Here is a 26,532-nt window from a genome sequence, read left to right on the forward strand (position 1 = left end):
AGGCATGAGCTTGATGTGGAGGAATAGGCCTGCTATAAACTCGGATTACGGTTATGGGGCCTGTACCTGGTAAGAGGGCTCTCGCAGTCTGCAAGGAAACAACTTAGAGGACACGATAGAGGAAAAAAAAGAGGGGCTGAGGGGAATTCGGTTTGTACAGATTTCCAAAAGAAACAAACTTCTAAAACAAAGAAACGACTACGTAACAGATCAATCCAAAGTAAAAGTACCTCTAGTCCAACACAGAGCTACCAAAACCAATCCTTTCCAACAGGGTCAGGTCCATGCTAACTGATAGATACAAACGTACATATGCACAACCCTGGACGCTGTTTCGAACATTCTTGTAAGAAATGATTTAGCAGAAATCTCAATCAATATTACTTGATGTACAAAATTATATATGCTCCATAGTTTCCAGTGAATAATATTAAAATGCAAGTGACATACACTGCAGAGCTTTCAGAAAATAAATACTCATGGACACATCCAAAAATGGAATTGCATAGAATACAAGATTGCAGGACTGCTGTTGCAAAATGCGTACAACCAGGCTCACAAAATTTCTAGGACAACACAAGCATAGAATACAATATTGCAGGACTGCTGTTGCGCAACGGTTGCTCCGGCAAAAGATTTGCCGATTGCTATAATCCACGGTGAACTGTTTGATCTTAGCAGAAGAAATGGTTTTATCAGCTCCACATGTACACCTTCATATCATGTTGTCTCAGTGTAAAATTATAAGAAATATCAAATTGCCTGTTCAACAATTGCAGCAAATGAGCCTAATTGGACTTGAGCACTGAAAATATTATGTGCCACCTGCTTTAGCATTTTGAGTGCTGCCTGTTGTCAAAAAGGATTCGCCGCAACCACACTGTCCTTTTGAATTTGGATTGATAAATATGAACTCTGACCTGCACAACAATAACTATTTGAGACGATAATAAAATGACCTTGTTTTATAGGCCCAATACAAAAAATCATAAAATTAAATAAAGCTACATGATTAATTAGAGGCAAGCTTACTTTAGTGAATCATCTACAAAGTCCATCTTGGTTCCAATTACATGCATGAGAGCTTTTGGATCGATTAATATCTTGACACCCTTTTCCTCCACAAGTTCATCAAATTTCCCTTTCCCATCTGTAAAACAAACATCATTTTTCACTTCATTAGTACCAGGATAAAATATCTGAGTGGGTGACATTTATAAAATAACTCACGAAAGGGAAAGGGAGGTGGGAGGACTAAGGATAAACAGCGACAAGAAACTCAAGTTTGTTTTAAAGTACAAACTACAAAATTCCACACCTCCACACCCCCCCCCCCCCCCCCCTTCCTTTTTTTTTGCATGCAGGGGGGGTGCTTTTTCTATGGAGAATAATTATGCACATATTGATTGAACTAAAGTCAAGGATGTAGTCTTGTAGCCGTAAATGTACACAAATTATTATCAGTCACACCAGATTTACATGCCAGGCTTCTTACTTGTGGTTGTCCTCTGACATAATATTTTGATCCCAAACTAAAATTCAATCCTTCTGATTGCAGAGCCGAACCATTGACACAAAATAGATAGACCAGCTACCTTCTACCTTGTTAGAGCTAGCACCCTAAAGGCCTGCATACTTTGAGAAGTTCAATCACATAGAAAACTTCTTTGTTATAACGTAATCACCACAATGAATGACAGGTTAACAGCATTCACGGAACTGCTGACATGACCATCATATGGATTTTCCCCAATGTTAATCGCCTTGAGAGAAATACTTTACTGAAAATCTGTCCTGCAGCCAAAAAGCATAACTGCTACCATTATTGGTACTAGTCCATCAACAGTTCAAGGAAAAAAAATCCACCATGGTTCCCACGAACTAGTCTAATGCAAATGGTAATGATCTCCCAGCAGACAGCTGAAACACCTAGACATCGATATATCTGCTAGAGTCTGCAGGAGATCTGCCATGTCACCGAAATTTGAGACAATACATGCTGTAAACCTACAGTTAATTTAATTATATACTTTCATAAAGTGAAAGCCACCAGCTAGGAATATAAGTACAATAACTGCTGGCTTATAAACTTTATTCAGATCTTTCTTGTTGAGATAATCAACATGTAACACAAGCCTTTCTAAAATAAAACATCTCATGCAGCCCATTCAGACAAGGATTTTGGCAGTCTTTCATACCAGTGTTGCTCCCCATATTTCTATCCTCGATCATTTTGCACCCTGTGAATGCATTTCAGACTCCATCTCTTCTGCTACATTGCTCTTGCATGTCCTCATCCTTGCTCGACATTTCAATGCAATGCAAGATCGTGCCACCTGCTGTAGTATGACAAAACTATTCTTAGAATTCAACCGTTACCTTACTCAACATTGATCCACAAAGCTGGCTCCATTGCTAATTAAGGTTGAGCTATGTGACTGTTGTGCGATAGTCTAGCAGGACATCACTGCTTCATCTACACCTCAATTTTTATATGAAGTCTGAGAACCCTTTAAGAGGAATAATCTAAGACATCACGAACTTGATAGAGCTAACTAGGAATTACAAGAATGGACAGAAGGATATGAAAAGAAACATATGGACTCAACATATATAATTAACTGAAATAACAAATCAACTATCCAACATTCAACACTAAACTCTGTGCTCTTAGAAAGATCTAATCAAGGCAGCTAAAGGCGGGCACAGAACCACCTAGGAACCTGGCACTTTCTGGGTTTTTTCAGGCTAGGCAGCTGCTGGAGCAGAGCACCTAGGTTGGCACCTAGGCAAGCGCCTGAACACCTAAGCATCGTTTGCTTGGGTAGGTGCCTCTCTGATAGGCCCTTAAAAGGGTTTTGCTACAAAATTCATTCTCTCTTCGAGTATAAACCAGATGTTTCAAAAAAGCAATCAGAAGGCCTGCATACTTTGAGAAGTTCAATCACATAGAAAACTTCTTTGTTATAACGTAATCACCACAATGAATGACAGGTTATCGGCATTCACGGAACTGCTGACATGACCATCATATGGATTTTCACCAATGTTAATCGCCTTGAGAGAAATACTTTACCGAAATTCTCTGTCCTGCAGCCAAAAAAGCTTAACTGCTACCATTTTTGGTACTAGTCCATCAACAGTTCAAGGAAAAAAAATTCACCATGGTTCCCACGAACTAGTCTGATGCAAATGGTAATGATCTCCCAGCAGACAGCTGAAACACCTAGACATCGATATATCTGCTAGAGTCTGCAGGAGATCTGCCATGTCACAGAAATTTGAGACAATACATGCTGTAAACCTACAGTTAATTTAATTATATACTTTCATAAAACTAGTGAAAGCCACCAGCTAGGAATATAAGTACAATAACTGCTGGCTTATAAACTTTATTCAGATCTTTCTTGTTTAAATAATCAACATGTAACACAAGCCTTTCTCAAAACATCTCATGCAGCCCATTCAGACAAGGATTTTGGCAGTCTTTCATACCAGTGTTGCTCCCCATATTTCTATCCTCGATCATTTTGTACCCTGTGAATGCATTTCAGACTCCAGCAACCAACTTTAACCTCGTCTCTCCTGGTTAAACTCTGGCTTAGCACTCTCATCTCTTCTGCTACATTGCTCTTGCATGTCCTCATCCTTTTCTTGCTCGACATTTCAATGCAATGCAAGATCGTGCCACCTGCTGTAGTATGACAAAACTATTCTTAGAAGTCTACCGTTACCTTACTCAACATTGATCCACAAAGCTGGCTCCATTGCTAATTAAGGTTGAGCTATGTGACTGTTGTGCGATAGTCTAGCAGGACATCACTGCTTCATCTACACCTCAATTTTTATATGAAATCTGAGAACCCTTTAAGAGGAATAATCTAAGACATGACGAACTTGATAGAGCTAACTAGGAATTAAAAGAATGGACAGAAGGATATGAAAAGAAACATATGGACTCAACATATATAATTAACTGAAATAATAAATCAACCATCCAACATTCAACACTAAACTCTGTGATCTTAGAAAGATCTAATCAAGGCAGCTAAAGGCAGGCACAGAACCACCTAGGAACCTGGCACTTTCTGGGTTTTTTCAGGCTAGGCAGCTGCTGGAGCAGAGCACCTAGGTTGGCACCTAGGCAAGCGCCTGAACACCTAAGCATCGTTTGCTTGGGTAGGTGCCTCTCTGATAGGCCCTTAAAAGGGTTTTGCTACAAAATTCATTCTCTCTTCGAGTATAAACCAAATGTTTCAAAAAAGAAACAAATAGAAAACATTTAACATAATTAAGGAGTGTCTCCTAACAACTTAATTTTAAATGTTACAGCCTGTATCCCTTTAACATTATCCGTGTTACAAGGAAAAGGGGTTACAGAAGAAAACAGACAAAAAGGGGAAGAGGAGGCAGTGATTGGGGCATTAGCTAACAAATACTAAAAGGAAGTGACCCATGAGGACAAATGTTTATGTCCTTCCGTCCTTTTAAGTTTTTTCTTTCTAACTTCTGCAGTCCTCATTTACTTTTCTTTGCCCCCCCCCCCCCCCCCCCCCCCCCTTCCTTTTCTCTCCTTTGGTCATACTCTTATCCTTCAAAGTAGGCCTTACTTCTCTTCTCCCTTTCCTCCTCTGTTCCAAAGAGCTTAACGTCAAATATAAAAATTTTAAGATCTGCTCATGGCTATCTTTCTTCCTTCCCTTTAATTGGCATGCTGTTCTTTAGAGATATGCAAGCTCTCAACATGTCTCTTTTTGGCACTTCATACACCTGTATTGGCATTCAAAATTTTTCCTTGCATACAACTGTCTTTTATTGGTATCCATAATTCTAGATAACTGTCTAAATTCCTAGGCTTTTTCTGCCTAAGCCATTAAGGGGGTCAATATCTAGAAATATGACAGCCATGGATCTAACCACTGTAGCCTCAAAGCCTAAAACTTAACCAAATAAGTAACTAGTAATCCACACATTAATATAGTCATTGGGGTTCACTAACAAAAAGGATACAATGTAGTCCAAAACAAAAACAGACCTCCACAGTTAAGAGTTGGTTGTGATCGCTCAATCTGATGGTCAAAATATAATGTCCATATCTTTTACATGTTCCAGATTTTAGGTATGCACATAACCATCCAAAACTTGTTACGTGCATTCATCGTGAATCATGTCAAATATGTAGAAAATTACAACCCATTTTACTGTAAACAATTGTTTCTATTTGCGTGCCTATATGCCAACACATGTGAATATGCAAAAAGTGAAGAACTCCGAGAATAGATATAATTGCCTATACATATATTTAATGATGAAATAACGTAAATAAATTCTGAATAGAAAATTTCAAGAAATAAGCGATTAGATGAACTAACATTATATTGTAGAACCTAAAAATTCACTAGCTAAACCCGAATATGCATGTTAACACATCTTTCTGGAAACCAGTGGCATGGTGCAAATTGATAGTAGTTCACTTCGGCCAAGTAAATGAGATTAATCAATCTAGGAGTACACCAAGAGACTGCTCGATAACCAATCATCCTATCCTTCTGAAATTTTTCACATGGGCGGGAACTGATAAGTAGAAAAAGTTTAGACAGGAATGCGAGCTATCAGGAAAGGATACTGCTCTCCTGATATGAGTTTTGTGGGCTACCCGAATCAAGAAAGGATCCCATGGCAACCCCCTGTCACGACCCCCGCCCCGTTCCCGGCGGGCCGCCGCGACGGTCCTAGGGTGCGGGTAGGCATAAGGCCACCAGCCACCGCGTAGAACCCTACTACCTATCAATCATCAATAAATCTTGAAAAATTTGGCATGATACATGCACAAAATGATCACTTTTTCTATAGTGACCTGTCAGGATTATCTCAATACATACAACAACACTACCTGTCAGAGCAGCAATCACATAATCTGTCACATAATGAACCTGGACAATATATATCAATACATCATCTCAGGCATATAACTCATCTGCACACATATATATATATACCTGCTTCCTAATCCATCCATGGTCAAACCCATATCCACAACAGGATCTATGACTGTAACTATGCACTATATACAATAGAAGGTTTATAATACACCAAAAGATATAAACCTCTATCTACATTATACTATACTATACTATGGAGCGGCACAGCTAGCAGGCAACCACTAATCGTGCTCCTCTCTATACAATACCTTTCCTGCAATCAAAAACATCAAACTGGGGAGTGAGTATATAAATACTCAGTGAGTGGAGTAGAGAGTACTATGCACATGAGACAAGATATAATCATGGCTCGAGGTAAAATCTCAAGATCAATAACAAGATGAACATGAACTCAACATAAAGAATATGGAGTAAATCATCAATATCACCACAATCAATATCAACTCATCTGAAGCATATATGGAATAATCAAGTCAACATATATGCTACTCATGAATATGTTCAACAGGTCATAGTACTGAATCATATAAATCAGGTGTCAATAGGCTGAATCATCAACAAGACAGCTATCGGGAGGTGGGTTTTACGCCCCAGGCGAACCAGCAACAACTCCTTACTGCCATATGCATACATCGAATATGACACCACACCAATATGTAAATCATCACTAGACAGCTGTCGGAAGGTGGGTTTTACGCCCCAGGCGAACCAGCAACAACTCCCTACTGTCACATGCATATGCAGGATAAGACACCATACCGATAACATAAATGCTAGACAGCTATCGGGAGGTGGGTTTTACGCCCCAGGCGAACCAGCAACAACTCCCTACTGTCGCATGCACATGCAGGATAAGACACCACACTGATCATATAAATGCTGGCCAGTATCCAGAACAGAAATCCATCTCACATCTACATACTAAACGGCACCTCGCGGGAATTCTACATCCGCGGAAAGCCATACTGCACCTCGCGGGGTCTTAGTATGCCCGGCGGCAAGCAGAATGTAAGTCGTAGGACCGGCCGATCCTACGCCTAGGGCCGTGTCCCCCCCTAGGAAGGGACTGGGCTCCGCCCACCCAGAAGGCTACTATGTGCACAAAGGCCGATGTTCAACCCCATCGACTATAGGTGTCCTGCAGATACTGCCAAGCCATGCATAAATGCCATAATGCACCCTCCCAATACTCTACTAAAAAGGAGTATAATCAAGATTACCACTCACTCGATCATGACCCAATCATAAACTAACATCAGGGTTGGGAGTGAGGAATCACGGGAGTACAATGCAACTCAATATACCATGAGAAGGGCTGTACAAGTCTTTGAAATAGAGGAAATGAAATCAATTTACAAAAGAAATCATTTCACAATTCAGATCCAATTTCATTACTCATAAAGGAGTATAATCAAGCTACGACTCACAAGTCTTTAAAATAGAGGAAATGAAATCAATTTACAAAAGAAATCATTTCACAATTCGGAATCAATTTGATTACTCATCAACCCCTCGTAATTTCTCTCAATGTTCCCTCAAATGCGTGCACAAGATAATCAAGTATGGAGAAACAAAATTATAGAGGAATCTACTACAATATCAATCAATATGCTCAAGTGGAATCAATTCACACTTGGCGACATTCATGAAAATGAATTAAGGATGCTCATGGTGCAAAGTACATGACTCCCACTCACCTGTCAATCCGGCACGGCCTCGATACGCCTCTAGAATTTTACAGTAGGCAGCAGGAGACTTCTTCCTCTTGTTCCCTAGCTTCTTGCCCAACTGTGACATGCATTTACAATACATTTAGTCTTGTATCAAGGGCTATAATCTACGTGCCAATTATAATATAGGGGACTTTAATTAATTCAACTCCCCCGTTCCCTAAATCTTTTCTTTTCTTTCTCTTTTTCTTTTTCTATTAATTAACTCATCATTTATATGTATTAGGGACTCCCTTGCATGAGTACAAGGTCCCTTTTAGCTTGATCTAGGCTTAATACCCTATTATAGCATGAAATCCCCTATTTTCCACCCGGATGAACAGTAACCCGAACTGACAGTGGGTTACTTCATCCCGGTTTTGATCCACTTTTAGGACTCCAAATTTGATGAAATTTTTACCTAACATTCTACACTCATAGAGGATTCCAAAGAGATAACATGCATCATCATCGGAGGCCGTTTGACCCCCTAAATAATTCGCCGAAGTTGGAACTTCGACACAGTTTTTCCGTAGTGCCGGAAAAATTTGTTAAAATCCGATTCTTCCTCTTTTAACCACCTCTACAACCCTTATCCGACCCTTCTAGACTATATCCACCCTTTGTATAGCCTAATGTCATCAAAAGACTAGATAGGGACGGATATTTACCTTTTTTTTTTTGGAAATCGAGGTCCTTGTGTAGAGGGGAAGGAGATCTACGTTTTTCCCTTCAGCTGGAAGTGCAACCGGGATCCCCCTCCTCCTCGAATCCCCTTCCTCTTCTTCTTTCTTCTTCTTCTTCTTCTCCTTTTCTTTCTTTCTTTCTTTCTTTTCTCTGTTTCACGCCTGAGAACCCCCTCCCTCTTTCTCTCGGTTTCATTCCAAAAGCCAGCTCAAACCCTCCAATTAAATCACATCAAGATACTATTCACCCTTTTTTTAATATTATTAAATTTCTATTTTACCCCTAACACTTCAACATATCTACGGTTATGCCATTAACTTTTGATTTCTTTCCAATTTTACCCTTACCACTTCAACGTATCTACAACTATGCCATTATCTTTTGATTCCTTCCAATTTTACCCCTTATATCAATTTTAAAGGACTATTCTATCCCTTTTTATATATAAAAAAAAAATTTGGGGTTATTACATCCTCCCCTCCTTATATAAAATTCGTCCTCGAATTTAAAAAGGTAAATTACCTGATTACTCAAAGGGGTGAGTGTATCTGCTTTTCATATTCTGCTCGGTGTGGTATTGGAAATCAAATCAATTAGAAGTGTTTTACCTTCTATCTCTACCACACAGGTAGGATACACATACTTCGCTTTTATACTATCCCCTTAAACTCCGAGGTTCTGAGCCTCAGAAATTCCTGTACAGTAATCCCCTCATCATCTAGAGCTCGCCTGGCCAAACTTCTTGGCACAGGTACAGGAGGTGGGATGGATACTACTGACGGGGCAGGAGATTTCCCCCGAGCAATCTGCTCCCTCAGAGCCTGATTCTCCGCCAGTACTGTTCCATCAATGCATCTCTACTTCCTACCTCTCCTTGATCATTAACCCTCCGTCTATCAGCAGGAGGAGATTTTTCTCTTTGGGGCTCGACATGTGCGGAACCCGCATCCAATGCTATATCTGGCTCCATCCTCTTTCCAGGACGAGCAGATCCTCTTCTTGGAGGTATTCTTTATATGTCTCTAAAAGAGTTAAAAAGAGAAGGCAGTCATTACACACTGAGTCATAATATATTTTACTGAATTGTAAATGACTCATAAATTAACATACAGAAAAACCTTATGCTCCATAGTATAATCCTATACTTAATCCTGACTCACCCTATTGCTCTGACAGGACTCTTCTTAACCTTTGCTCTGATACCAAGCTTTGTCACGACCCCCGCCCCGTTCCCGGCGGGCCGCCGCGACGGTCCTAGGGTGCGGGTAGGCATAAGGCCACCAGCCACCGCGTAGAACCCTACTACCTATCAATCATCAATAAATCTTGAAAAATTTGGCATGATACATGCACAAAATGATCACTTTTTCTATAGTGACCTGTCAGGATTATCTCAATACATACAACAACACTACCTGTCAGAGCAGCAATCACATAATCTGTCACATAATGAACCTGGACAATATATATCAATACATCATCTCAGGCATATAACTCATCTGCACACATATATATATATACCTGCTTCCTAATCCATCCATGGTCAAACCCATATCCACAACAGGATCTATGACTGTAACTATGCACTATATACAATAGAAGGTTTATAATACACCAAAAGATATAAACCTCTATCTACATTATACTATACTATACTATGGAGCGGCACAGCTAGCAGGCAACCACTAATCGTGCTCCTCTCTATACAATACCTTTCCTGCAATCAAAAACATCAAACTGGGGAGTGAGTATATAAATACTCAGTGAGTGGAGTAGAGAGTACTATGCACATGAGACAAGATATAATCATGGCTCGAGGTAAAATCTCAAGATCAATAACAAGATGAACATGAACTCAACATAAAGAATATGGAGTAAATCATCAATATCACCACAATCAATATCAACTCATCTGAAGCATATATGGAATAATCAAGTCAACATATATGCTACTCATGAATATGTTCAACAGGTCATAGTACTGAATCATATAAATCAGGTGTCAATAGGCTGAATCATCAACAAGACAGCTATCGGGAGGTGGGTTTTACGCCCCAGGCGAACCAGCAACAACTCCTTACTGCCATATGCATACATCGAATATGACACCACACCAATATGTAAATCATCACTAGACAGCTGTCGGAAGGTGGGTTTTACGCCCCAGGCGAACCAGCAACAACTCCCTACTGTCACATGCATATGCAGGATAAGACACCATACCGATAACATAAATGCTAGACAGCTATCGGGAGGTGGGTTTTACGCCCCAGGCGAACCAGCAACAACTCCCTACTGTCGCATGCACATGCAGGATAAGACACCACACTGATCATATAAATGCTGGCCAGTATCCAGAACAGAAATCCATCTCACATCTACATACTAAACGGCACCTCGCGGGAATTCTACATCCGCGGAAAGCCATACTGCACCTCGCGGGGTCTTAGTATGCCCGGCGGCAAGCAGAATGTAAGTCGTAGGACCGGCCGATCCTACGCCTAGGGCCGTGTCCCCCCCTAGGAAGAGGACTGGGCTCCGCCCACCCAGAAGGCTACTATGTGCACAAAGGCCGATGTTCAACCCCATCGACTATAGGTGTCCTGCAGATACTGCCAAGCCATGCATAAATGCCATAATGCACCCTCCCAATACTCTACTAAAAAGGAGTATAATCAAGATTACCACTCACTCGATCATGACCCAATCATAAACTAACATCAGGGTTGGGAGTGAGGAATCACGGGAGTACAATGCAACTCAATATACCATGAGAAGGGCTGTACAAGTCTTTGAAATAGAGGAAATGAAATCAATTTACAAAAGAAATCATTTCACAATTCAGATCCAATTTCATTACTCATAAAGGAGTATAATCAAGCTACGACTCACAAGTCTTTAAAATAGAGGAAATGAAATCAATTTACAAAAGAAATCATTTCACAATTCGGAATCAATTTGATTACTCATCAACCCCTCGTAATTTCTCTCAATGTTCCCTCAAATGCGTGCACAAGATAATCAAGTATGGAGAAACAAAATTATAGAGGAATCTACTACAATATCAATCAATATGCTCAAGTGGAATCAATTCACACTTGGCGACATTCATGAAAATGAATTAAGGATGCTCATGGTGCAAAGTACATGACTCCCACTCACCTGTCAATCCGGCACGGCCTCGATACGCCTCTAGAATTTTACAGTAGGCAGCAGGAGACTTCTTCCTCTTGTTCCCTAGCTTCTTGCCCAACTGTGACATGCATTTACAATACATTTAGTCTTGTATCAAGGGCTATAATCTACGTGCCAATTATAATATAGGGGACTTTAATTAATTCAACTCCCCCGTTCCCTAAATCTTTTCTTTTCTTTCTCTTTTTCTTTTTCTATTAATTAACTCATCATTTATATGTATTAGGGACTCCCTTGCATGAGTACAAGGTCCCTTTTAGCTTGATCTAGGCTTAATACCCTATTATAGCATGAAATCCCCTATTTTCCACCCGGATGAACAGTAACCCGAACTGACAGTGGGTTACTTCATCCCGGTTTTGATCCACTTTTAGGACTCCAAATTTGATGAAATTTTTACCTAACATTCTACACTCATAGAGGATTCCAAAGAGATAACATGCATCATCATCGGAGGCCGTTTGACCCCCTAAATAATTCGCCGAAGTTGGAACTTCGACACAGTTTTTCCGTAGTGCCGGAAAAATTTGTTAAAATCCGATTCTTCCTCTTTTAACCACCTCTACAACCCTTATCCGACCCTTCTAGACTATATCCACCCTTTGTATAGCCTAATGTCATCAAAAGACTAGATAGGGACGGATATTTACCTTTTTTTTTTTTGGAAATCGAGGTCCTTGTGTAGAGGGGAAGGAGATCTACGTTTTTCCCTTCAGCTGGAAGTGCAACCGGGATCCCCCTCCTCCTCGAATCCCCTTCCTCTTCTTCTTTCTTCTTCTTCTTCTTCTCCTTTTCTTTCTTTCTTTCTTTCTTTTCTCTGTTTCACGCCTGAGAACCCCCTCCCTCTTTCTCTCGGTTTCATTCCAAAAGCCAGCTCAAACCCTCCAATTAAATCACATCAAGATACTATTCACCCTTTTTTTAATATTATTAAATTTCTATTTTACCCCTAACACTTCAACATATCTACGGTTATGCCATTAACTTTTGATTTCTTTCCAATTTTACCCTTACCACTTCAACGTATCTACAACTATGCCATTATCTTTTGATTCCTTCCAATTTTACCCCTTATATCAATTTTAAAGGACTATTCTATCCCTTTTTATATATAAAAAAAAATTTGGGGTTATTACACCCCCCTACCCACACCCGCGCCCACCCCAAATCTCTCACACCTCTTCATCCTTCTGCCTAATTTCAGCATACCCTTCACACAGACAAGCTCTAAAACAGTCTTGATATAAAATATATTCTCCTAATAACAAAGCAAGAAAATTTAAGACATTGAGACCAATAAATCCCTTACCATAAAAATAATAATTCGAGGAACTACAAAAATCAATGAAGTCATGATGCATAAATGATTTTTTTTCTGAACTGTATCGGAAATATTCACAAAGAAAAAAATTATAAATAAATTAGCTCCTTCCATTTGCCATCTTTAAATCAATGTGACAATGTCAGATTATCTTTTTCTTTACCATCATTCGTAGCTGCTAAAGAAACAAATTTAAAAGGTAAAAAATTGAATAAATAAACTGCAAAGAAAATGTGAGAAACCAAACCAGCATAATTGAGGGTGTAGGATAAACCATTGCAACCACGGGCCTTGACACCAAGCCTAAGATATGGGTGCTGACGGAGGTTAAGGAGGTGGCGTATCCTAGCAGCAGCAGCATCTGTCAAAGTCAGGGCCTGCTTACGTACAGAAGGCACTGCCCTCTCTGCCATGGCCTTTAATGCAGAAGAAGCCATCTTTATAAAGTTTTCAGGCAGCAGCAGCAGCTTAAAGTATCAGCCACAAAGGTTGCTGTCAAAGGCGAGGATGCATTCATCATCAGTCAATATGTGAGTCATATATAAACAAGTAAGCACTAATAACAGAACTGATGATGGACAATGGGTTCCAAGTAGCCAAAGTAACATGTGAAACAATAGTGGAAGTATTGCTGGAAACATAAAGTGATGTCCAAAAAAACCATGCAGAACGTGTGTATGATGGACATATAGCGCCCTTAGCCCTATCGGAAACTGGGTTTCATGGTTATTTGTGATCAGCCTGTCAATGTATTTTATTTTCTTGCTCTAAATTTCTATATGACATTACAGCCACAGCATTTCAGCTCGGAGTACTGCCACCAACTGCAGCTCCATAGTCCATAGCCCAAAGCCCACTAAGTGCCCTGTCCTATATGCCAGTTAGATATCAGTGCAATAAAAGGGGGTAAGTGATTCCATGTGGGATTGGATCCAAGAGAGCCATTCAGATCATTCACCACTGAATTGGAAACAGGGAATGGAGTTGCAATCTGAAAATTTTTCCTTTGGCTAAAGCTGTGTGTCTTACTCCAGAGCGAGGGAGCAAGCAAGAAATAAACCTTGAGTTAAGTTGTTCATTTGTTTGCCATGTTTGACTATAAACCCATTTCAGGTATTTATCTTCAAATTCTTCCATTTCGTAAACCCCAAAAACGAACCAAATAAACTGCATTCAAAGGCAAGGCTGCATGTATACCAAATGATTGTCTATCGACAAAGTTTGCCATAAAAAATATCAAATCTAGATACATAAAAGAAATGAACTAAAGTCGTAATTTAGACCTTCGTTTTCCATACTGACTTGTTTACAGCAGCTAGGCTTTCCAGTTAAGGTGATGGGTTACTTATCAATTTTGCCTTCTTTTTCCCTCTAATTTACTTTAGACAGTATTTCTTTATTTTTTTGCGAAATGTGACTTGTAAACAATTTTCGTTTTCTTCATTCGTTATATTCTTCTTCTTCTTCTCCGAAAGAAAAAGAAAAAAAAAACCTCAGCGTCTCCTAAGATCATCCCCAATAAATTATGAAATTATTTGAAAAAAAAAAGGCAGAAAAAATACTCGTCGTTTAAACAAACGATAAATTAGAAAAAGTAATGGGAGCGGAAAGAGATCGTTCATCGCGGCTGATCGATGAAAAGATTTCAACTCCACGAGTGTTCCCAATTATATTGAGGCCATGACGAGAACAGCCAACCTTAGCCGTCTTCCTAACAAAGAAACCGACTCCCAATCCCTAAAATTTTTACGACAAATACATGCGCCAAACCTTAAAGAGAGATTTCCAAGATTATAACCGAAACAAATATAAACTTCTAACACGAGAGAAAATTCGAAACATTCAGATTAAAAATACCAAAATACAATTCAAGAAAAGATGGTGAAGATGAATTCGTTGACGGACCTACGGGGAGATGAATCGATCGTCTCCGAAATTAAGAATCCGCATCGAATTCAACGATGAACGGAAATAATTTTGGATCGATGAGGCGGACCCCGACCCTCGGTTCCTCTTCTCTTCTTTTTTTTTTTTCTTTTTCTTTTCTACTTTCTTTCAATGTTTAAAATAAAAAGGAAGGCAGGCAGGCAGGCTCCTTCCCTTATATCGCTCGAAGTTTCCAACCCAAGAATGGGCTAAGACGATGCTTCGCCTCCATCTCGCTGACACGTGCACTTCTTTTTTATAAATAGCCATGTAGGTTTACTGGTAGACAAAACGGCGACTTTCTATTGGGTCGGATCTGAATACCTTCCAATCCGAACCCGTGTCCCTCGGGGCGTTTGATTCACAGATTTCGACTAAACCTTGTCCGTTTATGAACCCTCACAAGGGATCAGACTCACAAGGAGGCACTCGTGACATTTTCATCCTAAATGAATCTAGCCTTGGTCTAGATTCGAGACAGAGCATTATTTAGCAAGCTAAATTTCCTTCATATCCTCTAAATAATTCATTAAAAACTTTTTTTCATTTGATTTCCCACCAAACACACATATAGATAGCTTTAATGAAAATAATAAGTATAAATACAACTACTACATAAATATAGAGGCATAGGCAATTAATTAACAGTACTTTTTATGTTACTCATGAATAAATGAATTGCATATGAATTCATCCATCTTCAAATTATACAACTTCACGATTCAAGGCAAGGATTTGAAACAACAAAGTTTCACAATTTTACAATAGGATAATAAATAAATTTTCATGTTTGGACTAAATCACGATCACGCTTTACATTCGGGTATTATAAATATGACACTTACACCTTATGATTGGGAATCAGCAATATCATGCTTATACCCTATGACTGGATATCTAAGATGTCTCGCTTGCACCCCATGACCCATATGCGTAATGTCATGCTTACATCCCATGATTGGGCATCGATAAAATATTACCGGTCCAAACTTTGATTTTAATCCATACACATATTCACATCCAAATCCAGAACAAAACTTGAGCATGCTCTAGGTACATGCAGAATCAATCATAAGTTACATGTATTGTAAAAACAATATTTTGGTTCGGCAGTAACACTCATTCACAAGTACGAACCATCCCAAAACCATATCATATCTGATTCCCATTTAAAGGAAAATGAACCAACAAATCATATTTCATCCACTTCTAGAATTAGATTACCAAGCCTTACAAAATAGAGCTATAACTTAATAAAAATGTTAATTCTAATAAAAGCATTCGAAACTCATTCCACAGTATAGTCAAACCACAAGTAGTCATAAATACTATTAACGAAAATAATTCAAGGTAATAAAGAATATGGTTCCTACAGCAAAACCAGATTTTAATGACTAAGCAAAAAACAAATGGTGCATGTGAGTGAGAGAGAGAGACTAATCTTTACTATGCAACTTACGCGATCAAGCCTTAAACCTGAAATTTAATAACATCTAAATATTAATAAATTGACTTAATGTTGATATCTAGCAATTCACAAAATTTAATTATTTCATGAAAGCAAGGTACGCTATCACAGCCTAAAATCCATAAGAAGAATGGCTCAATTAGCTTATCTAGCCACAGTAAATTATTCTAGAAATCGCCATGTATCCTTAATACCTAATTCTTAACTCCTAATATCTGTCTTACTGCTAGGATTTCTCCAATCTTCCCATAAATCTTTTTCATTTTCCTTGAGGTAAATAGTATGAATTTACAATTAGTTTCATTTGAACATTAATGCTACCTATGCTCGGCCAGAACATTACTAGTATTCTAATGCTTGTGTCTTAATGAAGCTCATTCCGGATTTGGTAAGAGCCTAGTAGGTGTGCAATTTTATCAGATTCCTCGGCCAACATTGCTATATCAATTTAGTTTTATGATTCGATTGGAGAGAAGAAAGAATTTTCTCAACTTGCTTCACTCGATTCTCTAAAAAAAATTAGAAAAAAGATGAAAAAATTATGAAAGTAGGGTTTACGTTTTCTTTTATTTCATTAATGACCCACACACCATAAACTGAAGTACATAATCTTTATTTATAGCAAGTCCCCAATTTCATAATCTACTCAACTCAGATTCCTCTCTTAGCTTTAATCTAACTCACTTTCATAAAATAGACATGAATAGATAATCTACTCAACTCAGATTCCTCACTTCGCATGTTTTTTTTTTTTGATTGAAAGATATACTTGGTCAAAATCTATCCCAAAAAGAAAATTTTCAGTTTGGCTAGTCCATTTTGGAACCGAAACGATGAAATTTGGGTTCGATTGCTAGGAGTGTAACCCCTTTAGGAGAGGGTATCACGTCGTAGATCTCGAAAAATTACCCATTTTTATAATAAAAATCATCTCAATCGGAGGTCGTATGATCAATGGCTTCCGAAAGTTTGGTTCATGACTCGACTTCTTGGTATAGTAGATCTCGCTCCGAAATCCTATTCAGCTCTATCTATAGTGGCTAAAGTGATTCACATTGAGTCTAGTAATCATTTTGAATACTTCTAATTATTTTCTGAGACCACTCCTTCATGCTCCATTTTAGAGTTGGAAATTTGGATGGTGATAGAAAGGAGGGTGATAAGTGGTATGAGCACTGTCAGCCTGGCTTGTGTGAGGCCTGGCAAAGTTGACGGCGTATTATAGAGTTAGTTTTGTAGAGTGGTGCAGGTATAGAGTTGGTGCGGTTGTCTCGCCAGTACGAGCAAACAGTTTAATTAGTTATCGATAATAAACATACTTTGATGGTCCAACTTGGGAAAAGGTTCTGAAAATTCTTGAGTTTTAAAGGGGGAATCGAGCATCAGAAGCTGTGATTATCTAACCACTGTTTCTTATTCTCGGTCGCAAATATTGGGATGTCATGGTTTTACAAACAGTCCTCATTGCTTGGTGAAGTACACGTCAATGCTCTTTGTGACCTTGGGAGAAGATTTAGAAACTTCTAAAATCAATCTGTGTAACTCATGGGTTGTTTCATTTATCTTGCATTTTGTACGGTGTCAATCCTAAAAGGGTATCAGGAAAGTTACGTAAGTACTGGTTTGGACTCTCGCCATGTCAACACTTGACCTATGTGATAGGCCATGAACCATGTTTTATTTGTGCCGGTCTAATTGCTGTCGTTGTTTATGCAAGAGATTGTATGGCTAATAGTAAAACAACAATCTCTCCATATTGAGCTGGAACGATGACATTGTAATTCCAAGATGATATTGTTTTAGTCAACAAATAATTCTGGTCGGACAGCAGGATTGACTTGTGCGGCTACGGGATCAAAAGATTTAAATAGATGGTTGCAAAAGGTGTCTGCGAAAATAAAAAGGGAAAAAATAATTTGGACGACAGAAAAACATAGTCGTGTTTGGAGCGGGATGATGTTTTTTATGCTTGAAGGGGAGGTTAGGTCGATTGTAAGATTATGACCGAATACAAGAGCAAGCAGGGACCATCGATGGTAATATCACTTTTGATAGAGATAATGGTAAAAGAAGAAGGCTTTCTCTGTCTTGGGTAATTGATCGTCGATTGCCTTGCTCCAAGCAGTGCTTCACTAGAGACGTGAAACAAGGTGGCATTTCTACGGTCCTTCTCTTTTTAAGGCATGCATGGCTTTCTCGCGCATGGTTGGTGCAAGATCCAGGTTGGTACCAACTACTCAGAGCTGAAAAAGAAGACCCGAAATTTTGTGAACAATGCGGGGTGGAATTTGTTGATTCTAGGATACGAAGATATCAAATGGGATACATCAAACTCGCATGTCCAGTGACCCGAATCTTTTGCTTCTCGGGTGGTGGCGAACATTTGGGGGTTTCTCGGTCGCGTGCAATACATTAGCTCGGCAGGCAACAATCCGCCTCTGCAGCAGCTACAAGTGGGAACGTTAAATGCAGCAGGAGTGCCGGCCGCTGACGGAAATTTTGTTTGTCCTTGCTGAGCAGAACCACTAAGCTAAGATTCATGGAGCTCGAAAACGGCGATGGAGATGAACTGTAGCCAGCCACCCTGATCTTTTTGTGCGCGCGCGCGCGCGTTGCAAGCCAAGCGCAGATGAATAGGAAGGAAAGAGCATAGACGCGCCACTCAGAGTACATGTACTGTGATTTCAAGCTAGCCAAGGCAGCACAATCACCAGAAAACTCGCACTACATGCAGAAAAGGTAACCAGGAATTGATAGGGAATGAGATTTACTTAGGACAGTTTGATCTTGGGAGATTCATGAATTTTTTATATTCAACTGATCAGTTTGGCAAATCCAAACATACAAGGAGTACACTAGTATATTTGCTGACAAGAGAATGGTCAGCCAGCTACGCCAATATCACAGCTTTATTTTAAAAACCTGCAGCTTCTTTTGTCCTCCATTTACCAGCAAAATAGGTTCTGCAATGACAAAGGGAAAAGAATAAAGAATATGCTGACGAGGTGGGAGAAAATAGCTCCAAAATACCGAGAGAAATTGGAAGCATTTCTTTCAGCAAAGTTCTACATTCTTAGAATGGATGGAATGTAGATAGATAGCCACAAGAAAACTTGACCAAATTCATGGCATGATGTTCCAGTCCAAAAGAGAAGTGCGGAGGTTCTGGGAATTGCATGATAGAAAAAGATTGGTTTGAATGACAGGATGCTTGAGAAAGTTTACAGCTTAAGATAACTCACCAGCTTGCTCTTCTTCTTCTTCTTCTTCTTGTCGATGTAAGCAAGAAGCTCCTCCTGTCTTGCAAGAGCATCCTCCAGAGCCTACAAAGAGAGGGAGAAAAAGAAAAAACAAGACATATGCAAACTTTTAATGACTGCACCAAAAAATCGAGCTCCATTCTGAAATATTGACGATGCACCCGAAACTCTATCCTCTCTTTCTGGCCAGTAGGTGATGTTGGTAACATTACCTTCTTGGTTGCTGCAAGCTCCACCTCCAAGGCATTCATACGGCTGACGGCAGCCTTCAGCTCCTCCTCCTTCTCGACGGGCATCTCAGCAGGCTTCATGTCGACGATGCTCATCTTCTCCTCCAGCTCCCTGAGGCGCTTCATGACAGAGGAGTATTCAGCAGCCGAGACAGTTGATGCAGGCAGTTGCTGGTGCATCTGGCCTTTAACCAATGTCTCTGCACAGTAGACAGGGCTGGCATAGTCAATGGCTGCATCAACAATCTTCTTTGGGATGACACGGGTCGCCCGGAGCATGGTGACAATGCCCATGACAAAGACCATGACTCCGGCAAGGATGTGGTTGCTAAACCCATCAGGACCCTCGTAAACATCAGATAGGGTGTAGAAACCTGTGAATAAGAAAATAAATCTCCGGTTGTGCTTAGAACAAGAGATATCCCTAAAGTTTTTAATATTAGCTTGCAACAATTTGAGAGCAGGTTGGGGTAATAATGTCTGAGGCCCCTCATATACGAAGTTATAAAATCCTGTGGAAGTTCAGAAGTGGTATGTGGACCTTTAGAAAGGGCAAGTTGTTCTTCATTCATCACTTCTTTATTCCAGCTGGCATCCACAGTCTTGTCGACCATTGGGATATAATCATCGTCTGCATCTGGAGTAGGGAAGCTCTCTTTGGCGCCCTGGACCTGAAAGTTAGAGAAAAGTAATCAAAAATTATAGCAGGTGCAGTATAGTATAAATTGTCTCGAATCAACGAGTAAAATGGAGAAATCCAGAATGACAAGCTCAAGTTAGTGAAGACGTGCTCTGAGATTCCCTGAATTTGCTAATCTTTGCTATCTTCTATGGTTAACCTACCATTTAAGATGAGGGTAAGCTAAGACCATAATAATTACAATGAAAAATGAACGGCAATATGGACCAATGAAGTCTGAAAAAAATGGTGGCTAAAGCTGAAATTGCTTTTAAAGTTCTGAAGATCTAGCTGTTCCTTGAACTTCAAATGCAGTTCTAACAGATTGGATGACTCTTTTGCATGCACAAACACTTGGTAAAATCTCCTTTTTATGATTCAATCATAAAGAAAACTATGAAAAAAAACCCCGAGCATATCTTGCTTGAAAATAAATGGCATGAATTACTTCCCAAAGCAACACATTCCAGCAATGTTTCTTCAATGCCAAGGCCGAAAGAGAATATAGTAATTGGTTTTGCTCATCAATAGATAAACAAGAATAAGTCTCTGAACTTCCAAAATGCTATTTGCTGAGCAAAGCTATATGCTCAGTGAGCCATCAACTAATTAGTAGCTTTAGCCAGAATAAGGTGTGGAAGCTAAGAAAAGATATGCAAAATCGCCAAGCTGGACCAAGATCGCACCCCCACACACACACACACATATATTGGGTCACAGACTTTTCTGTTTCAATCCTATAAGGCCAACCATTGAGCTTTCAATCCTATATATATAGATGTGTATGTACTTTTAATCTGAAACTCACCTGGTAACTTGGACTGACTGCTTCCTCCCGAACAGGTGACAAGTGTGGGTGTTCAATCACCCTTGACATTCTGGGAGAAGGAGGTCGCACATCATCGGCAGCTAAAATAGTCTCTCCACAGAATGAGTCTTGCCTCTTCACGTTGGGAAGAAAAGGAAAGTAATGTACCCATCAGTACTGGAATACACCTGTAAATACACAAGTTTGCAAAGAGGAAAAACAAATGAAAGGAATGGAGAAATAGGTGGATCTGTTTGTCACCTTAAGGTACACTACCTCATCCTCGGAAATTGTTTTCTCGTCTGTACCAGAAGTAGCTTGGCATGACCGTCCACATCTTGCCATGCCACTTTGCACAATCTATACATCAGGTTATTAAGTAAGAATCTAGTGAAGCACTAAACCATGTTAGGTGAACTTTCAACATCTCTGATATAAACTAAAGATAAAAAAGGATGAGAATGAGACACCTTCAGAATTTCAGGATCCTTCCATGGGCCTTTGTCTGACCGAAGGCAGCCTCCTTCACAGTTGCAAGTGCCACCAAGGAACTCTGGCAATTCACTAGTAAAAACCAATGGAAGTAACACCAGCTAGGATTATTGCATATGAATTTGAACAGACACTTCAGTAAGTCATCATTCTCAATCAAGTATTGAAAATCTGGACCAAAAATTAGAAAGAAAGAAAAAAAAGCACTCTAGCCAATAGAACTTGCCTGGCATCAATCACTTCAAGCAACTTGCTTTGGTACTTATTTCCCAAAACCTGATAGAAGCAGCAATTATTAGCTATATCATTTGTGTTGAACACACCACATTATGAAGAGATAAAAAAGCTTACGTGGATCTTTGCGGTGGTCTTTGGATCAAGGAAGCTCTTCACAGTGTTCCATAGCAGTCTAAAGCCCTGTCCTGCGTTGATAATGAACATGCGGCACAAGGTCTGCAGTAGAAACAAATAATTCTGATATGTTAGTTTGCAATTGTCGCTTCAATTTGATTGCAGTATAACTACCAATTTCATGCGGCACAAACGACAGGTACCTCAGGATAATTATCACCATCAATTTTCTGAAGACGGCCGATCAAATCTCTTGCGACCTTGTTGAAATGTTTCATCCCCTAAGGTTCAAAAGCATGACATATTCATGTCAGAAAAGAAGGAAAAAATAAAAGAAAAGCAAAACAAATTTACCCTAATAATTGTCCATTAAGAGGATCCATCTTAAATTTCAACCAATGCTGAAAAAAGCAAGCATTTGCTTTTGAGATTCTCAATGGAGGAAGCTAACAGAAAATGTTCAAGAATTTCAGTTTTCTATGGATATATTTTTCAAAATGGAAGGTTTTGTGCAAACTTAGAATATGCAGAAACAACTATTGTCATACCACTCCTTGCACATCAAGAATTGTTGTGCTTTGGTCAATGTGTCGTTTCGCTGCAACTGAGCAAGCTGGGAATTTGACGTTAAAGGTCCTCTCGAACTCCTTCACATGGTATTTGATATAGCGATCCATGTTCGTAACCTGCATTAGCTTATTGGTGTCAATTTGTCCTAGTTTTTCAACGTAGACTGGCCTGCCTTCCTTATCTACACCATGATGACCTTGTGGGTAGTATTCCAAGACTTGATCAAGCTCTTTGAACTCAAAATCCTAACAGATTAATAGAATATAAAAATAAGGGTTAGGTGTAAGATGATACTCCAGGAGAAAAAATGATGCAAAGTAAATAAAGAGGCTCATTAAGTTGCAAGTCAAACATATGCAACACCAAGCTGAGAAGTGTATCTTAGAGGTAAATAAAGTTACCTCAACAATGGTGTCAGCGCCAAATTCCTTCCTCCATTGGAGCATATCAGCCCACATTTGCTTGGTTTTTTCGATGTCAAATTTCCGGGCCTTCAGAAATCTGCATCATAGATTAATTAATGCTTCGGTTCATGGATATCAAAACATCGAGATGCACGATCAAGTGAATACCAAAATAATTGCACCGCTGAGTCTATTAAAAATTTCAAAGATTAACAACCAAAAGCATTCGCTTTGACCATGGACTTTGCAGCTATTCAGCACATAAGTCTCTTCCATCGAAAAAAATACTTTAAAATCGGCATATTAAGCCTTAATCACTATCTCAGGATAAGTTGGGTGCCATTGTTCTCAAATCATGAATCAGGTATGAAGAAGACCTTAGCATCATATGATAGTCATCATGTCTTGATGGCAGCAACTCTTCCAAAATGAGAATTTGGCGGAAAGCATCAACAGCCTGCATTTCTTCAGCATCGCGCACGTCCTCTATGGAGACAGACATGACCCTACTACTTCTCCTACCCCTTTTTGACAATGAATTTCTGAACTTTGTGGAGGCATTTATTGCCTTCTTCTTCAGAGATTCAATCCTGGTCTTCCTCTCATCCTCCGAGTTGTCAACATCGGATTTTCTGTCCCGCCTCTCTTCAGGGGCGCCATCTAGGCCTGCAACAATTACCGAGAGATGACAGCCAGCATCATATGGCAAACCTCAATTTTTTTAGCAGTTATGGAAAACCTCAATTATTACTAACAAAAAAGAAAAACCAATTCTTCTGTTTAATTAATGATTCTCAGAAAATGTTTCACCAAGAAAACAAGACTTCTAAAAGAAAGACGAATAGTAATTTGAATAATCTGACGACTGAGCATGATAAATTACTGTAGATTCTATGATATACAAGTAACAAACTTAAGAATCAGGAAACAAGAAATCTGATGGACCTAGCATTATCTGCTAATGAAGGTCTGGTTTTTCTGTAAATCATTCTGACCCAGAGTTGCATTGCTGATTTCTTGGCTTCATAATTTTCCAGATATTTTTTCTTCATCCTTTCTACATTCTATATTTCTATGCCAATACAGGCTCACCACATGCCTTGTTCCCAATGCCAAATATTGAGAAAGAGATACATATATTACAACTCAACTACTGTCTTTCGAGGACAATTCATGAAAATTTATTGTTTTGTTACACAAATCGAATCCATCCAATTTCATTGAGTCTGTTTGAATCTCAATACAAATAAAATTTAGCTAGTTTTCTGTGGCTTTGGATAATATCAGAATATTTCTCTCTCTCTTTTTTAAAGAATATTTCTCTCTTGAAAAAAAAAATATAGAATAAGAAAAGAATCACAGGTTGGAAACATGGAATTAAAAAGCAAAAAACAGAAAAACGAAATTGGGGAGATTTTTATTTTCTATATACCAGATTTTCCGTGACGGTCGAGTGGTCCTGACATGGGTTCGCTCATGGTCGTGTGCGAGCTGGACCTGGTTAAAGAAAACAAAGGGGTGGAGAGTTAAGAGCTCATCAAGGACACCAGGACGTACGCCTCTCCAAGCACCTGAAATCCCATCACCTTGAAATCAATAACAAAAAAGTGGCATTGTGATACGGGAAATAACCAGCGAAAAATATCTCTACAAATAAGAACTCCAGCTTTCCCAATGATCAGGTCGGAAAAAAAACTTTTTTTTCTTTTTTTTTCCTGCAACATGGAAAGCCCAAAAACAGAACAAAAAATCGAGAAATCAAAGGAATGAGGGCAACCATTCATGCACGAAAGCAAAGCAAGCGCTAAAATTCGACGACTCCAAAGCACACGCCAAACCAAGATCAAAATTTGAAAATCGCAATCTCTTAACATCTCGATAATGGTGGTGATGCGATCAACATTAACGGAAAACAATATAACATTGCACTGAATTCCAACAAATTAAAAAAAAATAAAAAAAGAAGAGACGGGAGGTAAAAAAAGAAATTGCCATGGCAAAACGCTAAAACTGGAAAAATTTAAATTAGATGAGGATTGTACGACACCATTAAAGGCCAAAGGCAAAATCGAGAAAAAAAAATAACAACAGAGAAAAATGGAGAAAGAAAACCGGATGAACCGAGGAATCCGAGACGGTTGAAGACGGACTCACGACTAACGGGGATGCAGGTAAAGAAGGGGTAAGAGAAAGAGGAGGAAGAATGGAGGAGAGAAAAAATTTACCTCTTGGACAAACTGGAGATTTTGAGAGAGGCGGGGGGAGGAGGGGGCAGTTTTAATGACCTTGGAATCCGCTGAGGGGACGGCGAGGGGGACACGACTGCTCCGCGCTACGGCGGATATGACAGAAGAGCAAAAGGAGATATTGGTTGCGTTGGTATTTTTCTTTTGGAGCTGCTGACGAGGTCTCTGCTGTTGGACGCAGGAGAAAGGAGGGAGGGAGAATGGCCGAAATGCAAGCCACTCCATGAACCCAACATATTAATCTAATGGTAATGGATGGCTACTTGAGAGAGAAAGAGAGAGAGAGAGAGAGCGCGAGAGAGATCCGTGTTGAGTTTTGCCACCAAATCAAGGCGACCTCCAACGGCTAGTTCGTCGGATGGGAGTTGGGACGGCTGCAGAGGAGCGAATAGCGAACAGCATATTCTAGACTCCTAAGGGATTTGGTGGACGAGGTCCCACCTCGTTTTTGATTTTCTGTCGGGCTCCGATCCATATGAAAGGCTCTCTGCTGTTTGTCCGCAGCAACTGAATGGTGCTTCATTTATTTATTTTTAGTTTTTTTCCCATAGATAACTCCTAAATATCAAATATTGCATAAATATTTTTTTAATTTATATTTACATGTATATCCTCATAAGCTGTTTTATCTTTTTTTATTATTATTCTTATTTTTACATATGTGCCTACATTATGTAACATCGTTAAAAATTAACGGTTTCAAATTAAAATGAGTAAAATATTTTTAATCGGTATACGTGCAAATAAAAACATGCGATTGCGATGGAGGACAAAAAGATAATTTTTAAATTTTATTTTATTTTAAATTAGAATAAATATAATTTTTATTAATCATGTTAGAAGAAAAATTATATTAGGGACATTTGTGTAAAAATAATATTTTATAAGGATATAGAAATAAATATAAATTTGAAAAGGATATTCATGCAAATGCGAATTTTTAGACATATTTCTGAGAAAAAAAATTCTTTATTTTTTTCGGTAGATTGCACTGCAGAGGGGAGATCGGTACGAAAAGAAATTACAATATACGCAGCCAACAGAGAGGATGCCTTATAATTTGATTCAGTTAACAATGCGGCAACATTTTTACGTTTATTTTTATGTAAAATTTTTATAGAAACAAAATATTGAAGGTTCATAAAATCATGTAAAGAGGCTTGGCTGGTCCATGATGAGCAGGATTTGTGGCGAACCATTTAAGTATGAGTCAGTATTATAAGTCCGAGTCTGTTCTAAATTGG

At 39.1% G+C, this 26,532-nt stretch overlaps 2 protein-coding genes across 5 annotated transcripts; both read right to left on the bottom strand.

Moving 5' to 3' along the window:
- Positions 1–357: 357 nt before the first annotated feature.
- LOC103703750 (iron-sulfur assembly protein IscA-like 1, mitochondrial) lies at positions 358–14,930 on the bottom strand. Of its 2 annotated transcripts, none has more exons than XM_008786711.4 (5): positions 14,760–14,930; positions 13,102–13,346; positions 1,033–1,150; positions 826–920; positions 358–713 (listed from the first exon to the last, which is right to left on the bottom strand). In XM_008786711.4, exons 2-5 carry the CDS (start codon positions 13,289–13,291, stop codon positions 556–558), a joined length of 561 nt encoding a protein of 186 aa, XP_008784933.2. In that variant the 5' UTR covers positions 13,292–13,346; positions 14,760–14,930; the 3' UTR covers positions 358–555. The 2 variants fall into 2 exon arrangements, with proteins under 2 accessions (XP_008784933.2, XP_008784934.2); XM_008786712.4 differs by having other exon boundaries at positions 429–713; positions 13,129–13,346.
- Positions 14,931–18,998: 4,068 nt separating this feature from the next.
- On the bottom strand, positions 18,999–25,487 carry LOC103703749 (phosphatidylinositol/phosphatidylcholine transfer protein SFH3-like). Of its 3 annotated transcripts, none has more exons than XM_026803277.2 (15): positions 25,268–25,487; positions 24,475–24,613; positions 23,420–23,708; positions 23,040–23,139; positions 22,617–22,883; positions 22,272–22,349; positions 22,069–22,170; positions 21,944–21,993; positions 21,696–21,789; positions 21,502–21,585; positions 21,226–21,360; positions 20,280–20,409; positions 19,721–20,112; positions 19,491–19,571; positions 18,999–19,211 (listed from the first exon to the last, which is right to left on the bottom strand). In XM_026803277.2, exons 2-15 carry the CDS (start codon positions 24,518–24,520, stop codon positions 19,194–19,196), a joined length of 1,866 nt encoding a protein of 621 aa, XP_026659078.2. In that variant the 5' UTR covers positions 24,521–24,613; positions 25,268–25,487; the 3' UTR covers positions 18,999–19,193. The 3 variants fall into 3 exon arrangements, with proteins under 3 accessions (XP_026659078.2, XP_026659077.2, XP_026659079.1); XM_026803276.2 differs by having other exon boundaries at positions 21,487–21,585; XM_026803278.2 differs by having other exon boundaries at positions 19,721–19,938; positions 21,487–21,585; positions 25,268–25,413.
- Positions 25,488–26,532: the final 1,045 nt, after the last annotated feature.

The sequence above is a fragment of the Phoenix dactylifera genome, chromosome 6, assembly GCF_009389715.1.
Source record: "Phoenix dactylifera cultivar Barhee BC4 chromosome 6, palm_55x_up_171113_PBpolish2nd_filt_p, whole genome shotgun sequence".
In the NCBI taxonomy this organism is placed as follows: domain Eukaryota; kingdom Viridiplantae; phylum Streptophyta; class Magnoliopsida; order Arecales; family Arecaceae; genus Phoenix; species Phoenix dactylifera.

What these genes read in the sequence shown, in the direction of transcription:
- LOC103703750 (XM_008786711.4), bottom strand. Translation starts at nt 13,291, where the DNA reads ATGGCTTCTTCTGCATTAAAGGCCATGGCAGAGAGGGCAGTGCCTTCT. An exon ending in CTACACCCTCAATTATGCTG is followed by an intron (nt 1,151 to 13,101) that starts GTTTGGTTTCTC and finishes TTTGTTTTACAG; the next exon opens with ATGGGAAAGGGAAATTTGAT. An exon ending in TTTGTAGATGATTCACTAAA is followed by an intron (nt 921 to 1,032) that starts GTAAGCTTGCCT and finishes ATTGTTGTGCAG; the next exon opens with GTCAGAGTTCATATTTATCA.
- LOC103703749 (XM_026803276.2), bottom strand. Translation starts at nt 24,520, where the DNA reads ATGAGCGAACCCATGTCAGGACCACTCGACCGTCACGGAAAATCTG. An exon ending in CTTGAAGTGATTGATGCCAG is followed by an intron (nt 21,790 to 21,943) that starts GCAAGTTCTATT and finishes GGTTTTTACTAG; the next exon opens with TGAATTGCCAGAGTTCCTTG. An exon ending in ATGAGGTAGTGTACCTTAAG is followed by an intron (nt 21,361 to 21,486) that starts GTGACAAACAGA and finishes CCCAACGTGAAG; the next exon opens with AGGCAAGACTCATTCTGTGG.